This window comes from Trichechus manatus, unplaced genomic scaffold (genome assembly GCF_000243295.1).
Source record: "Trichechus manatus latirostris isolate Lorelei unplaced genomic scaffold, TriManLat1.0 scaffold00076, whole genome shotgun sequence".
Classification (NCBI taxonomy): domain Eukaryota; kingdom Metazoa; phylum Chordata; class Mammalia; order Sirenia; family Trichechidae; genus Trichechus; species Trichechus manatus.
The window spans coordinates 9,702,188-9,715,768 of NW_004444012.1; the positions used below are offsets into that span (position 1 = coordinate 9,702,188).

The following is a 13,581-nucleotide window of genomic DNA, read 5'->3' on the forward strand; positions in this document are numbered from 1 at the left end:
CAGCCAAGACAAAAAGTCCATTTGTTGGAGGAGGAGAGTCGACCGTTTTTTGAGTTGTTGAGAATTGAAAATAACTGCATTTGGCAAAGTGAAGAAGTAACTGAAGTATGTTCTAAAGGCCTCTGCCTAAGCAAGAAATTATTATTTTAAAAAGCTTCACGTATAGTCTTTTTTTTGAGAAACAGAAGCATTTGGCCCAGCCCTGTAGTTCAGCACTTGTCACACCTGTTTCTTCTTCCCTAGAACTTTCATCAGCCTTCCCCAGTTGTGGGTGTGCTCCCACCTGCCCATTTTTGCTTTTCTCTCTCTCCATTTTTTTCTCCTTTCTTTCTTTCTGAAGTTTTCTTATCCCATCTGGTCGTTTGGACTCTCCCACTTTGATCTAGCTGCTCTACTGTTCACACTCTGTCTGGCTCCAATATTTTTATCAGTAGAAAAAGATTGATGGAACATTTTAAAAAAGAGGCAAGCTTTTACTTATAAATTCATTTGGTAACAGCTTTTCCAGGGAAGTCGGCTAGATATCCAAGAGAATTTTGTATCTTGCTTTAACATACAGATAAGTAGCCTACATAAGTAGCACAGGCTTCTAATAAAGGCGTTTACCACTCAGCTAGTATTTTTTGTGTCCATATTGGTTTAGTAAAATTTCTATACACATACAACTTTCAACAGGGTATTTCACATGGATGAATTGTCCCAATACTGAAACGAAACTCTTAAAAGTTTAAAAGATGAAACTACTATATTTGAAAAAATTTTTGATAGATACTATTATGTATAATAGGATTTTTTTTTTTCTGGTTTAAAATCATGATTATGAATGGCAGTTCTTAAACTGTGAAATAATGCCTTCCAAAACACTGAGCTGTGCGGTGCTGATACTGCTTTTCACAGTTTCTCTTTCTCCTCTGTTACTGTAGGTGAGAAGTGGCCAGTGTGCTCCTCTTGGTAATCTCTAATTCTGCCTTCCTGCCTCTGATCCGCTCTGGGGTCAGGAAACCAGGGAACCCAGTAGAGTTTTTAGAGTACTTAACTTTAGGACTTGAACTTAGCTAGCAAAAACTGTTTGGATTTCTTTTACAAGCCTTATTTGTACACACTTCTTGGTTCTTTGTTATGTAGATAACCATATAGTAACACCTCATTTTTCTAGACACCATTAAAATCTCATCAAAAGAATTTGATATAAGGAAGGCATTTTCATGGACCATTTGCTCAAACTTATTTACAACAAATTCTGACACTTTCTACCAAACAGTGTAATGTAGTATTAATTATAGTTTACATTTTCTTTTATCACTTCTCTCTCGCTTATGTTTTGTCTCCATAACCAGACTCTTAAGTTTTTGTGATTGAGTGTGGGGACTCTGTGTTTTCCAGTTAAAAATATGTGATTGGTTGATTATAAAATACAGTAGTGTCTTTGTACTTTGTCTGATTAATCACACAGAAGAAGGGGAAAAGAAAGCTAAGCTATTCATACATTCTTTAGGTTGACATTTAATTGCATTTAGTCTTCAATTCCTCTGACTTTTCTACCTTCAGGAAAAAAAACACCTAAATCAGGAACCATGCCCTCCCACACATACTCCTTTGCTGGCCGCAGTCTAGATCCAGAATAATAGCTCTATAGAACCCTTCTGACAGTTGCTTTTACTCAGTGAAACTTTTTTTTATCATTCTTATAGAATCCTACCAATTTAAAACTCCAGGGAGTCTTAGAGATCATCTGAACTTCTCACTTCACAGATGAGAAAACAGGCCCACAGAGGTTCTGATTTCCTCTTCCCATCATAAAATAGAACCTTGCATTTATATAGAACTTCATGGTTTCACGTGTGCTTTTACAAGTAATAGCTAAACTTCTCTGATTCGGTCTCCTTTGAGTCTCACACCACTCTGACAGGGTGGTCAAGGCAGTATTATTATTCCTGCTTTATAGTCGTGGATGCCGTCGCAGGGCGGTTATAGTTCTTTTGACCCCTAATCCCGGTGTAATTTGTATCTAGACCAGCCGTTCTCTTATAACCCTACTTACTTCAAAATATTTCGTTTTCCTTGTAAATTCAGTTCAGAGGAACTGGGCTAGCGTGGTTTGTACTCTGTGTGTCAAGACCTAGGAATATGATCTTCTTTGCCCGTTAGAGATAAACTCCTCTCTGAAATCTGGAAATTTCCTCACTTTTCTGTGTCCAGGCTGCTCAAGGTATTCAGCATCTCAATGCCACCCAAGTTGAAAGCAGCCACTCCCCACCTCATATTCCTTCCCATCTTTCAGCGGAGTGTCGAGAAGACAGCTGCTTCCCAGAGTGGGGACCTGCTTTACCACCCTCCACACACACACACGTTCTCGAGATGGCACACGGTTGTGTAGTACTCACCCTCCTTGTATCATTACAGTATCTGTTACATCAGTGAGAGTCCAACCGCCGACTTCTTTTATCAGTTAAGAAGACATCTTCCTTCCACTCTCTGTTTTAGGTTTTCTTCAGTGCATGCATAAGTAGTTTTTTCCCTGTGTTGTGGGTGGGCCTGCAGAGAGTCTTGACCGGCAATGGATTCTTTCCCTTTCCCAGCTGGGTTTTGAGCAGCTCTCACTGGGGGACGTACTGGCCTCTGTATTCAGAGTTCAGATGCAGATCACTAGGCTCTGATTTTCTCAGTCTTGCTTTATGTGTGGTGCATTTTAGGGCACTTTAAGGTCACAACAGAACTTGCCTTTCTGTAGAGCCGTACGTAGTTCCCAAAACAAATTAAGAAATGCCAGACCATTTCCTCTACTCCCTCCTGGATAGAGAAGGATAAGAGCATCCGTCTAATCCTGTCCTTTGTTCTTCAGATTCCATTTAGTACCACACTCTGGCAGTGAGAAGGGAATACATTTTCTTCCCTCTGTCTCAGAGTCGACAGAATAAGACTCTTACCGGGATAGGCGAGCAGTCTCTGGGCTAAGATGTGGGTTAAGATATTTCCATATCAATTCTGCCTGCCACAGCCTTAACCACCTTCTCTATGGTATACTTCACTCTGTGTCTTGGATGAAGAGGTACTGGGAAAGTATTTAAAATATGTGCTCAGACCAAAAGGCATTTAGAAACCTCTTTTACAGGAGTAAATATAAAATATTACAAATGTGATCTGTCTTCCAGGGGAGAAAAATCTTTCAGAGATTATTAGGAGCCATTTAAGTCTCTTTCTCTGTATTAAACCGGAATAATGAGTCTGGCTCCCAAATTTTAAGTGATTATTTATCTCTGGGGGAAATACAGGTGATTTTTTTTTTTTTGTTTACTTTAAAAATACTTCTCTATATTTTCAAAGCTTCATATAATGAATATATATTCTTAAAATTATATATTATGTTTATTAACAACAAGATACATTTTTAGAGAATAAATAAACACGTAGCTGTAATCCAGCTTCTATATGCTGAAAGGTGTGTTTATAAGAAATTTGATTTTCAAAAGTAAAGCCACCTGCATTATTATAATTACTCTAAAGCTCAGTACATACAGTGAGCCGTTGCTTGCCTTTGGCATAACAGACCCTGCTGAGTTGGCCTCATGGAAGGTAAGACAGTAGTACCGTTTTGTTGCCTCATTTTCTTTTGAAAAGTGTTAGAAGAAAAGAAATGAGGTTCCCCTTCCACACTCAGGTTTAGCCAGGAAAGCCCCTTTTAAATAACAGCATTTTATTTTCTTCTATTTTTACCCTTTCCTTTCTTCCTTCTCCCCCTAGTGTTAAACATCATAGACTATAAATGAGTGATAGCTGAGCCAAGCTCGGGCTATAGCAGATAGAAGCAGATGAAGGGTGTAAGGATAAGGAAGTTACCTAACTTTGTAGCACCTCAAGCTGGACTGTGTTTGTGCTTTCACATTTGGGTCTTTTTTGCTTTCATAAACATTTTTTTTTCTAGGAAGTTTAGAGTTTGGTTCTATTGCACATGAGAAACCGAAATCTGTCGGCAAAAGTCAACCTTGCCACTCTGACACACATGTGACCCTGATAGATCACTTTTTATGCTGTCAGTCTCTTTATATTCCCATTGGGTTCAGAGGGCCAAGAGACTGTTTGGAAAAGGTAGGTCATGCCCACTTTGACAACCAACAAATAAATGTTGAATATCTATTATATGTGTGTTAGGTGCTGTTGAGTTGGTTCCAACTCATAGTGATCCTGTGTACAGCAGAATGAAACACTGCCTGGTCCTGCACCATCCTCACAATCATTGCTATGTTTGAGCCCATTGTTGCAGCCACTATGTCAGTCCATCTCATTGGGGGTCTTCCTCCTCTTCGCTGACCCTCTACTTTACCAAGCATGATGTCCTCCTCCAGGGACTGGTCCCTCCTGATAACATGTCCAAAGTACGTGAGACAAGTCTCTCCATGTTCACTTCTAAGGAGCATTCTGGCTGTACTTTTTCCAAGACAGATTTGTTCGTTCTTCCTGCAGTCCATGGTATATTCAATATTCTTCGCCAACACCTTAATTCAAAGGCATCAGTTCTTCTTTGGTCTTCCTTATTCATTGTCCAGCTTTCGCATGCATATGAGGCGATTGAAAATACCATGGCTTGGGTCAGGCGCACCTTAGTCCTCAAAGTGACATCTTTGCTTTTCAAAACTTTATAGAGGTCTTTTGCAACAGATTTGCCTAATGCAATACGTCATTTGATTTCGTGACCGCTCCTTCCACGGATGTTGATTGTGGATCCAAGTAAAATGAAATCCTTGACAACTTCAATATTTTCTCCATTTATCATGCTGTTCCTTATTGGTCCTGTTGTGAGGATTTTTGTTTTCTTTATGTTGAGGTGTAATCCATACTGAAGGCTATAGTCTTTGATCTTCATCAGTAAGTGCTTCAAGTCCTCTTCACTTTCAGCAAGCAAGGTTGTGTCATCTGCATATTGGCAGGCTGTTAATGAAGTCTTCCTCCAATCCTGATGCTGCATTCTTCTTCATATAGTCCAGCTTCTCGGATTATTTGCTCAGCATACAGATTGAGTAAGTATAGTGAAAATTATCTGTAGTGGTGCTGTTTCTTGTAATAAGAGCCAATGCAGAAGATGTTTTATACATTATTGACTTTTGTAATATCTGTACTGTTGGCACAGAAAGTTAATATATTTTAGCTTTTGTAAAACAGCATGGGAGTGCTGTCTGACCTCCTCTAACTTCACAAGGGGAGAGGAAAATCAAGATCAGCCCAAGGCTGATTCCTGTGATGTGGAGGTCAGACACGCCTGCTCTCTCCGCCATCTTTACCAATTCTGACACCAACCGTCCCTCCCACAGCACTCTCTACTTCTCTGCTGGGTTCAGTAATTCATTGCAGTGGCCACTCAGAACTCCCATGATTATGGGGTTTATTAGGGAAGTAACAGTTACAGTGCAGACTCAGAAGCACACAGGATACAGGTCTTCCATCAGGACAGCCTCTTTCCAGCCGAGCTCTCAGGTATGCCTCTCCCCAGCTCTAGGCCTCTCTACCCAGAGACACTCATCTTCCTCTCTCTGAGCCAGGAAGCCCACCATGCTGTCTCCTGCTGCCACATCTCTCCTGCCACAGCTTCTTACCATCTTCAGGGTTACAGCTCTCTCTCTCTTGGTCTCCTGCTTGCAGGAGCTTCTCAACACAGAGATCCAAAGGATGTTCTCGCTCCTGGGTGTTCTTCCTTGGTGGTGGTGGAATCTTATCTTCTCTTTCCCACCTCTGGGGTGGCTCATTTCAAGCCCAGCAGGATGGCAACACTGACCAATCCATTTTGTGGGCCACAATTACCCTATCACAGAGTCCCGCCCAGTCATTTGGGTGGGATTACAAGACCATGGCGAGAAAGGCCACATAAAAACGATCTATCACGCTGCATCTCTGTTAACTAAGAAATTGAACACTTTGGTCTCTTTTTGGATTTCTTTCAGCTGGCCTGAAAAATTATCTTCCTTGAATGATTAAAACTTAAAATGGTTGAAAACTCAGCTTTAGAAAAGAAGCATTAGGATTTCTATTTTGATAATGATTTAGATGTTGAAATGTTAAAGTTTGACAAGTAAATTCATAAAGACAAGTCACCGTTCATTTAATTAATTTATGGAACATGTAGCTGTTTTATTTTCACTTTTCCCTTCTACTTAGCCCTTGAGTACAAAAATAAAGTAGCAATTGAAATAACCAATAGTAAATTAAAATGAAAACCAGAAGATTAAAACAGCATTATTCTATCAAGGTAAACTAGCAGATTGTAGTTCTTCCAAAATAGCTCAGATGGGAAGTATCTAAGGTGGAAAGTTCTTCACAACTACAAGACCAAAAATAAGTTTGCTTACGATCTTAGCCATTGTGAGGTAGAGGGTTAATTTATTGTCCTATTATAGAAGGAGCAAAGACTTTATAATTTTGTTAAATAGGAGATACAGAAATTTTATGTTAGTACCAGATTTTTAATTCAGTCTTTCATACTGGTAAGGTGAAGATTGTTCCGTATAGTACATAGAATAAAATTCCTAAGTAAAGTATTTTTCACCTAAAATTATTCTCCCAAATTGACAAGTTAAAATACCAAAGATTTAATGTAATGAAATAGCCTTTGTGTACTTTAAAGAAACAATTGTATGGTCTTTTGGCCTTAGAATGCTTGATGAAGATGATTTTTTTTTACCTTGGGTGGTTAACTGTATTTGCTTGCCTAAATTGCAAGTTTTTTGTGTTTACACATATGAGATCTATTCTTTATGATTCTATTTATCTATTATGTTACAGTATAATGTATATAGAGTTTAAAAAAAAAAGATAGACGCACACATATATTTAGATATATTTAGTGATCTGTTTAACTTTGCTTTCTGCCTCCTTGGAGTTCATGCCATGCTACCGTCCATGCCAAAGAGTGGCGCTTATCCCTTCTCCTTGTGCTTTTCTGCATTTTTCTCCTGGGAACAAGCTTTGTACCCTGTCTTCCTGAGACCCACTCCAGAACTAAACTATTGTCTGTGTACTGAAACCCTGACTTACCAACCTTTAGCAATTATGGATCTTTCTGCCATGGAAATCATTAGAAGCTGGCTTCTCTACCAGCTGAGTTTTAGTTAACTCAGTTGACTTGCCATAAAGCTGATAATCTTTGTTTTGCTGTTGCAATAAAAAGTATATTACATAAATTGTATGTTTGTTATATAACTATCTACTATCTCTAAGAAACCAGAGAGTAAGAAACCAGAAGTGACAGAGTTTTAACCAAGCTCTCAAAAATCTGCATTATTCTCCATATAAAGTGTATTTTTCTTTTGGGGTTCAAAGCAATAGGAATTCTTACAATCATTTTGATAAACTTCAGAAACTTTTAACTTGCATCTTTCAGTTTTCTCCAATTAAATTTCTTCTCCTTTTTCAGTTTTCCTTTTTTTTTTTTTTCTTTTCCTCCTTATAGTGGACGTTTGGGAGCAATAAAAATAAGAAGAAAGGAAAAGCCAGAAAAATAGAAAAGAAAGGAACCATGAAGAAACAGGCCAACAAAACTGCCTCCTCAGGCAGTTCGGACAAAGACAGTTCAGCTGAGAGCTCGGCCCCTGAGGAAGGTGAGTGGGCAGCCCAGAGCCAGGTGGTGAATTCCCACTCTTGTCAGGTTGAAGATGCGGAGTCAGAAATGGGGAAGAAAGGTGCATACATTAGGGAATGGCTCCTGCTTTTAGCAATACTCTGTAACCTTTTTAGTGGTCATGGACCCTTGCAGAGTCTGAATAAAGCAAGAAAGATGCCTGCAGTTCTGAGGAGTTGGTGAGACCCCTGAAGCCCAGCCATGGAACCCATGAGGAGTTCTTCTACAGCGTTGGAGTCTCAGCTCCCTTTATCCTGACCAGCCTGTTAGCCAAGTGCTTTCTCTTCTCCTTTTCTTGGTTATGCATGGTCTGGCTGAGAAGGGAAATTCTTGAGCCAGATATAAAACACAATAGAAAATGTTATTTTTTTGAAACCAATTCCAGAATCTTTTGTTAACGCTAGTTTGAAAAGTGAACTTGTTCCAGGACTAGAATGATAAACTTTAAATTTCCTTGAAAAATAATATTTATTACAAACTGACTCGTACAGAATTGGTTTTAAGCACATGCCTCCATGAATGTTCGCTCAAATGGAATCAAGCACAGTTCTTGTTAAATTGCTGTCTAACTTCATACTCATTAATAACATATACTGTCTTTTTCCATGCTACCCTTCGTCCTGTCGTGATCCAGTGTCACTGGGAATTCAACGATCGGTTTAATGACTCACCATTTTTCAACATCATAGCAATAATTGATTTATTCATGAATCATCATTGCGTGTTAGAACCTCATTGAGTGTTAAACTGGGTGAGAGTTTATTAGGGAATAGGGTGTTTACACAGTCTCAAAGCATCTTCCCATAGTTAACTGACTAACTATTAACTATGATTCATTGATCAATCGATCCAAATTAACATCATCAGTGATGGGACAAACAAACGTCAGGTGCTTCCTGATGTGATACATTGAAAAGGACACAATCACTTACTTAGTATTCTTGCCAAAAATGCATGACCTGAATCGTTTCATGACGAAACAGACCAACCAACCCACATGGGAGACATTTGATAACTGTGGCTATTTAACTTAAATTAATTAAAAATTCAGTTCCTCAGTTGGCACTAGCCACATTTCAAGGGCTTAGCAGCCACGTGGTTGGTCGATATTGTATTGAACATATCAGATAGAGAATTATTTTCATCATCACTACAGAAAATTTGATTGGACAGTGCTGTTCTATAAAACAGTGGACCTACACGCTTAAAGATTTTAGTGACGTGAAAGACAAAGAAAGGCTGTTCCAGACTGAAGGATACTAGAGAGACATGGCAGCTAAATGCAGTATGTGACCCTAGATTGGATACTGGATACGGGGAGAGGGGCTGTAAGCACAGTAGTGTCGAAACAATTGTAAAGTTTGAATCTGGGCTATGTGTTAGATAATGGTATTGTATCAATGTTAAATTTCCTGAATTTGATAATTATATGATTAGTGATATAAGAAAATGTCCTTTTTAGGATAAGTATTTAGTGGTGAAGGGTCATGATCTCCGCTACTTACTCTTAATTGGTTCAGCAGAATAAATAAGAATGTATACATGATTTTATATACGTAGACAGAGAAAATAAATCGGCGATGTTAACAGTGGGTGAAGCTAAGTAAAGAATGTACGGGAGTCAAAATATTCTTGCAATTTTTTCTATAGGCCTGAAATTTTTCAAAATAAAAAGTTGAATTATAAAGAACAAATTGGTGTCTGGTTCCAACCTAAACTTCCCTAACTTGTGTTTGCATTTACCAAAAGCAGACGGAGGACTAGTCCCAAGGGAGTTGAGGTGAGCATGTACCACTTTACCTGGAAGGGCAAGGAGTGATGATCACAACCCTTGGGGTCACTGGTGTCCTCAGTCTTCTACAGCGTCACCTAATCTCGTCTTTGGGCCTTTGTTGCAGGTGAAGTGTCAGATTCTGACAGCAACAGCTCCTCCTCCAGCTCAGATTCAGACTCTTCCTCAGAAGATGAGGAGTTCCATGATGGCTATGGAGAGGACCTCATGGGAGATGAGGAAGACAGGGCCCGTCTGGAACAGATGACAGAGAAGGAGAGAGAGCAGGAACTGTTCAACCGCATAGAGAAGAGGGAGGTGTTGAAGAGAAGGTAAGGTTGTGCTTACCCTACAACCTTTCTTTTTACTTCTTTCCTCCTGCATCACCCCCTCTCCTTCACATCTGACTCTGATACAGAGACTGACATTTGGAAATATGATTAACATGATGAGAAGCAAATGATGTGTTTTACATGATCACATTTATTGTTTACCCAGCGCCACTGGCTTTGCTAACATGCATTATTCACAATGTATCCATGAGAAATTATTTACGTGCATTATCTTATTTAATCTGTGTAATTAACTTCCTATGTAGTTGGCTATATGATGTTACAGAGGTGGAAACTTAGGCTTAAAAACATGAAGTAAGTAAAGGGTATGCTCCATGAGAGCAAAGAGTTGGCCTGTTTTAGTCACTGTTCTATTTCTGGTACCTAGAACAATGTCTGACACATAGACATGTACTAAATATTTGCTGAATGAGTGAAAGAAGCAGCTTGTACAAGGTTATTTAGCTGGGATGTGGTAAGAACTGAATTTCAAACCTAGGACCCTCTGATTCCAGAAAACATTGTAGCAACATCCTCTCCAGCCTCCTGTTTCCTGTTACTTTACCTATTCTGTAACACAGGCGCTACTCGTAGGACTTTAGAGTCTTAAAGAGATTTTTTCTTCACATAAAGACTGGTACATGATTTCTATTTGTAAAAAGTAGTGAAGAAATCATGAAACTACCTTGATTTAGAAGCTGAATCCAGTAATTGTTGAAAGTAATGTACAAGCACATCAAATAATATAAAAATTAAGTGAACAAGTAGTGCTTTACAGCTTTCTGCTTTGAAAATTGGCTTTAAAATTTCAGGCTCCCAAGTGGAAATAATTTTCCAAAGTTAACATTTAGAACCTGTCTATACTACTCATCCAGAGCAAAAGAGAAAGAAACCAAAGACTCAGAGAAGAAATTAGTCTACAGGACTAATAGTCCACATGAACCGCAGACTCATCTAACCTGTGACCACCATGAACCATTCTGATCAGGGCAACAATAAATGGATCTTGATAGAATTGGATGCAAATGTGGAACAGAACTCAAATTGTTAAAAGATCCAGACTTACTGGACTGGTTAAGACTAGAGGATGCCCTGAAACTAACCTTGGACCAAACTTACGCCCTGAGATCACCCTTCAGCTAACTGACAGATCTTGGCCCGTAAAATAAACAATAACACCCAAGTATACTGCACTCCTTTAAAGAAAATCATCTGTAGGAAACCAGATGGTCAACAATTGCTGTCTTAGTCATCTAGCGCTGCTATAACAGAAATACCACAAGGGAATGGCTTTTAACAAAGAGAAGTTTATTCTCTCATAGTCTAGTAGGCTACAAGTTCAAATTCAAGGTGTCAGCTCCAGGGGAAGGCTTTCTCTCTCTGTCGGCTCTGGAGGAAGGTCCTTGTGATGCATCAGTCTTCCCTTGGTCTGGGAGTATCTCAGCACAGGAACCTCAAGTCGAAAGGATACGCTCTGCTCCCAGCACTGCTTTCTTGGTGGTATGAGGTCCCCGTGTCTCTCTGCTCGCTTCTCTTGTCTCTCAAAAGAGTTTGGCTTAAGACACTATCAGCTCTTGTAGATCTCATCAATATAACTGCCAGTAATCCATCTTTTTACATCATAGTGATAGAATATACAACACATAGGGAAATCACATCAGATGACAAAAGGTAGACAGTCACACAATACTAGGAATCATGACCTAGCCGAGTTGACAGATATTTTGGGGAGACACAATTCAATCCATGACAAATTGCCCTGTATTGTTTTTAAATATTTTATTGTGATTTTGGAGAATATTTACATAGCAAATTAGCTTCTCATTTAACAGTTTCTGCACATATTATTCGTTGACATTGGTTACACTTTGCACAGTGTGTCAGCATTCTCATTATTTCCGTTCTGGTTGTTCTGTTTAATAATTACTCTTAAAGCAAAAATGAGAAGGTAAGGGGGCAGGGAAACTAGATTACCGGAAATGGAACAACCATAATGGAATTAATAAGAATGTTGACACGTTGTGAAAAATGTAATCAATGTCACTGAACACTTTGTGTAGAAATTGTTAAATGGAAACATAATTTGTTGTATAACTTTCACTGAAAACAGAATAAAATACTATTTAAAAAAAATTACAGGTTTCAAGACTTGGAATTTCTTTTCATTATTTACTAGTTAGATATCAGACTGCTCTTGTATGGTTTTTATGTTTTTTTAAACGTTAAATTCTTTTTGTATTTTTTTTTAAAACGTTTTATTGTGCTTTAGGTGAAAATTTACATACCAAATTAGTTTCCCATTCAATAGTTTGTATACACATTGCTCCATGACTTTGTCCACAGTCCCCACAATGTGCCGTCATTCTCCCCGTTTCCACTTTGGGTTCCCCATTTTCCATTCGTTTAGTTTCCCTGCCCCTTCCTTTCCTTCTCATCTTTGGTTTGGGGCAAATGGTGCCCCCTTGGTCTCATATAGATGATATATATTCCTCATGGGTATCACTGTCTACCTTTTGGGCCTGTCTGTTACTTGGCTGAAAGGTGATCTCCAGGAATGGCTTCAGTTCCACATTGGAAGTGTGTCTAGAGCTATAGTCTCTGAGGTTTCTCCAGTCACTTTCAGACTAGTAAATCTGGTCTTTTTTGTGAATTTGAATTTTTTTCTACATTTATCTCCCGCTCTAACCGGGACCTGCTATTGTGTTACTGGTCAGAGCAGTCAGTAGTGTTAATGAGGCACCATCTGGTTCTTCTGGTCTCAGGCTAGAGGTTGATGTGGCCATTACTCCTTGGACTAATTGCTTTCTTGAGTCTTTGATTTTCTTCACTCTCCTTTGTTCCAGATGGGACAGCAGGAGACCATTAGTTGTGTCTTAGATGGTCAGTAGAAAGCTTTTAAGACCCTAGACGCTACACACCTCATTAGGATATAGAACATTATCCATAAATGAAACAAAGGAAAAGAATCACATGATCATCTCAATTGATTCAGAAAAGGCATTTGATAAAATCCAACGTCCTCTCCTGATAAAAACTGTCACCAAAATAGGTATAGAAGGAAAATTCTCAACATAATTAAGGATATAAATACAAAACCAACAGCCAACAATATTCTCCGTGGAGAGAGACTGAAAGCATTTTCCTTGAGAATGGGGACCAGACATCATGGATGCCCTTTATCACTGCTCTTGTTCAGTATTGTACTGGAAGTCCTGGCTATAGCAATAACGTAAGAAAGGGAAATAAAAGGCATCCAGATTGGTAAGGAAGAGGTAAAAGTATCCCAACTTGCAAATGACATGATCCTATACATAGAAAATCCCAGAGACTCCACAAGAAAGTAACTGGAACAAATAGAAGAATTCAGCAAAGTGGCGGGGTACAAGATCAACATGCAAAAACCAGTTGGATTCCTCTACACTAGCAAAGTAAATTCCATAAAGGAAATCAGGAAAACAATACCATTTACAGTAGACCTTCAGAAGATAGAATACTTAGGAATAAATCTAACTTTCTTGTTGTTATTGTTAGGTGCCATCAACTCAATTCCAACTCATGGTGACCCTGTGTGAACAGAGTGAAATACTGCCCAGTCCTGTGCCATCCTCACAATTTTTACTATGTTTGAGCCCATTGTTGCAGCCACTATGTCAGTCCATCTCACTGGGGGTCTTCCTCCTCTTCACTGACCCCCTACTTTACCAAGCATGATGTCCTCCTCCAGGGACTGGTCCCTCCTGATAACATGTCCAAAGTACGTGAGAACAAGTCTCACCGTGTTCACTTCTAAGGAGCATTCTGGCTATATTTCTTCCCAGACAGATTTGTTAGTTCTTCTGGTAGTCCATGGTATATTCAGTATTCTTCACCAA

General features: G+C 39.0%; 1 protein-coding gene across 3 annotated transcripts in view; it reads left to right on the plus strand.

The window, feature by feature from the left end:
* RTF1 (RTF1 homolog, Paf1/RNA polymerase II complex component) overlaps positions 1–13,581 on the plus strand; it is a 63,042-nt gene that overhangs the window by 22,675 nt on the left and 26,786 nt on the right. For all 3 annotated transcript variants that reach the window (XM_004380649.2, XM_023735141.1, XM_023735142.1), the window contains 2 exons: positions 7,439–7,586; positions 9,505–9,709. In XM_004380649.2, the coding sequence (XP_004380706.1) occupies positions 7,439–7,586; positions 9,505–9,709 (353 nt within the window). The remainder of the gene's footprint in view (positions 1–7,438; positions 7,587–9,504; positions 9,710–13,581) is intronic.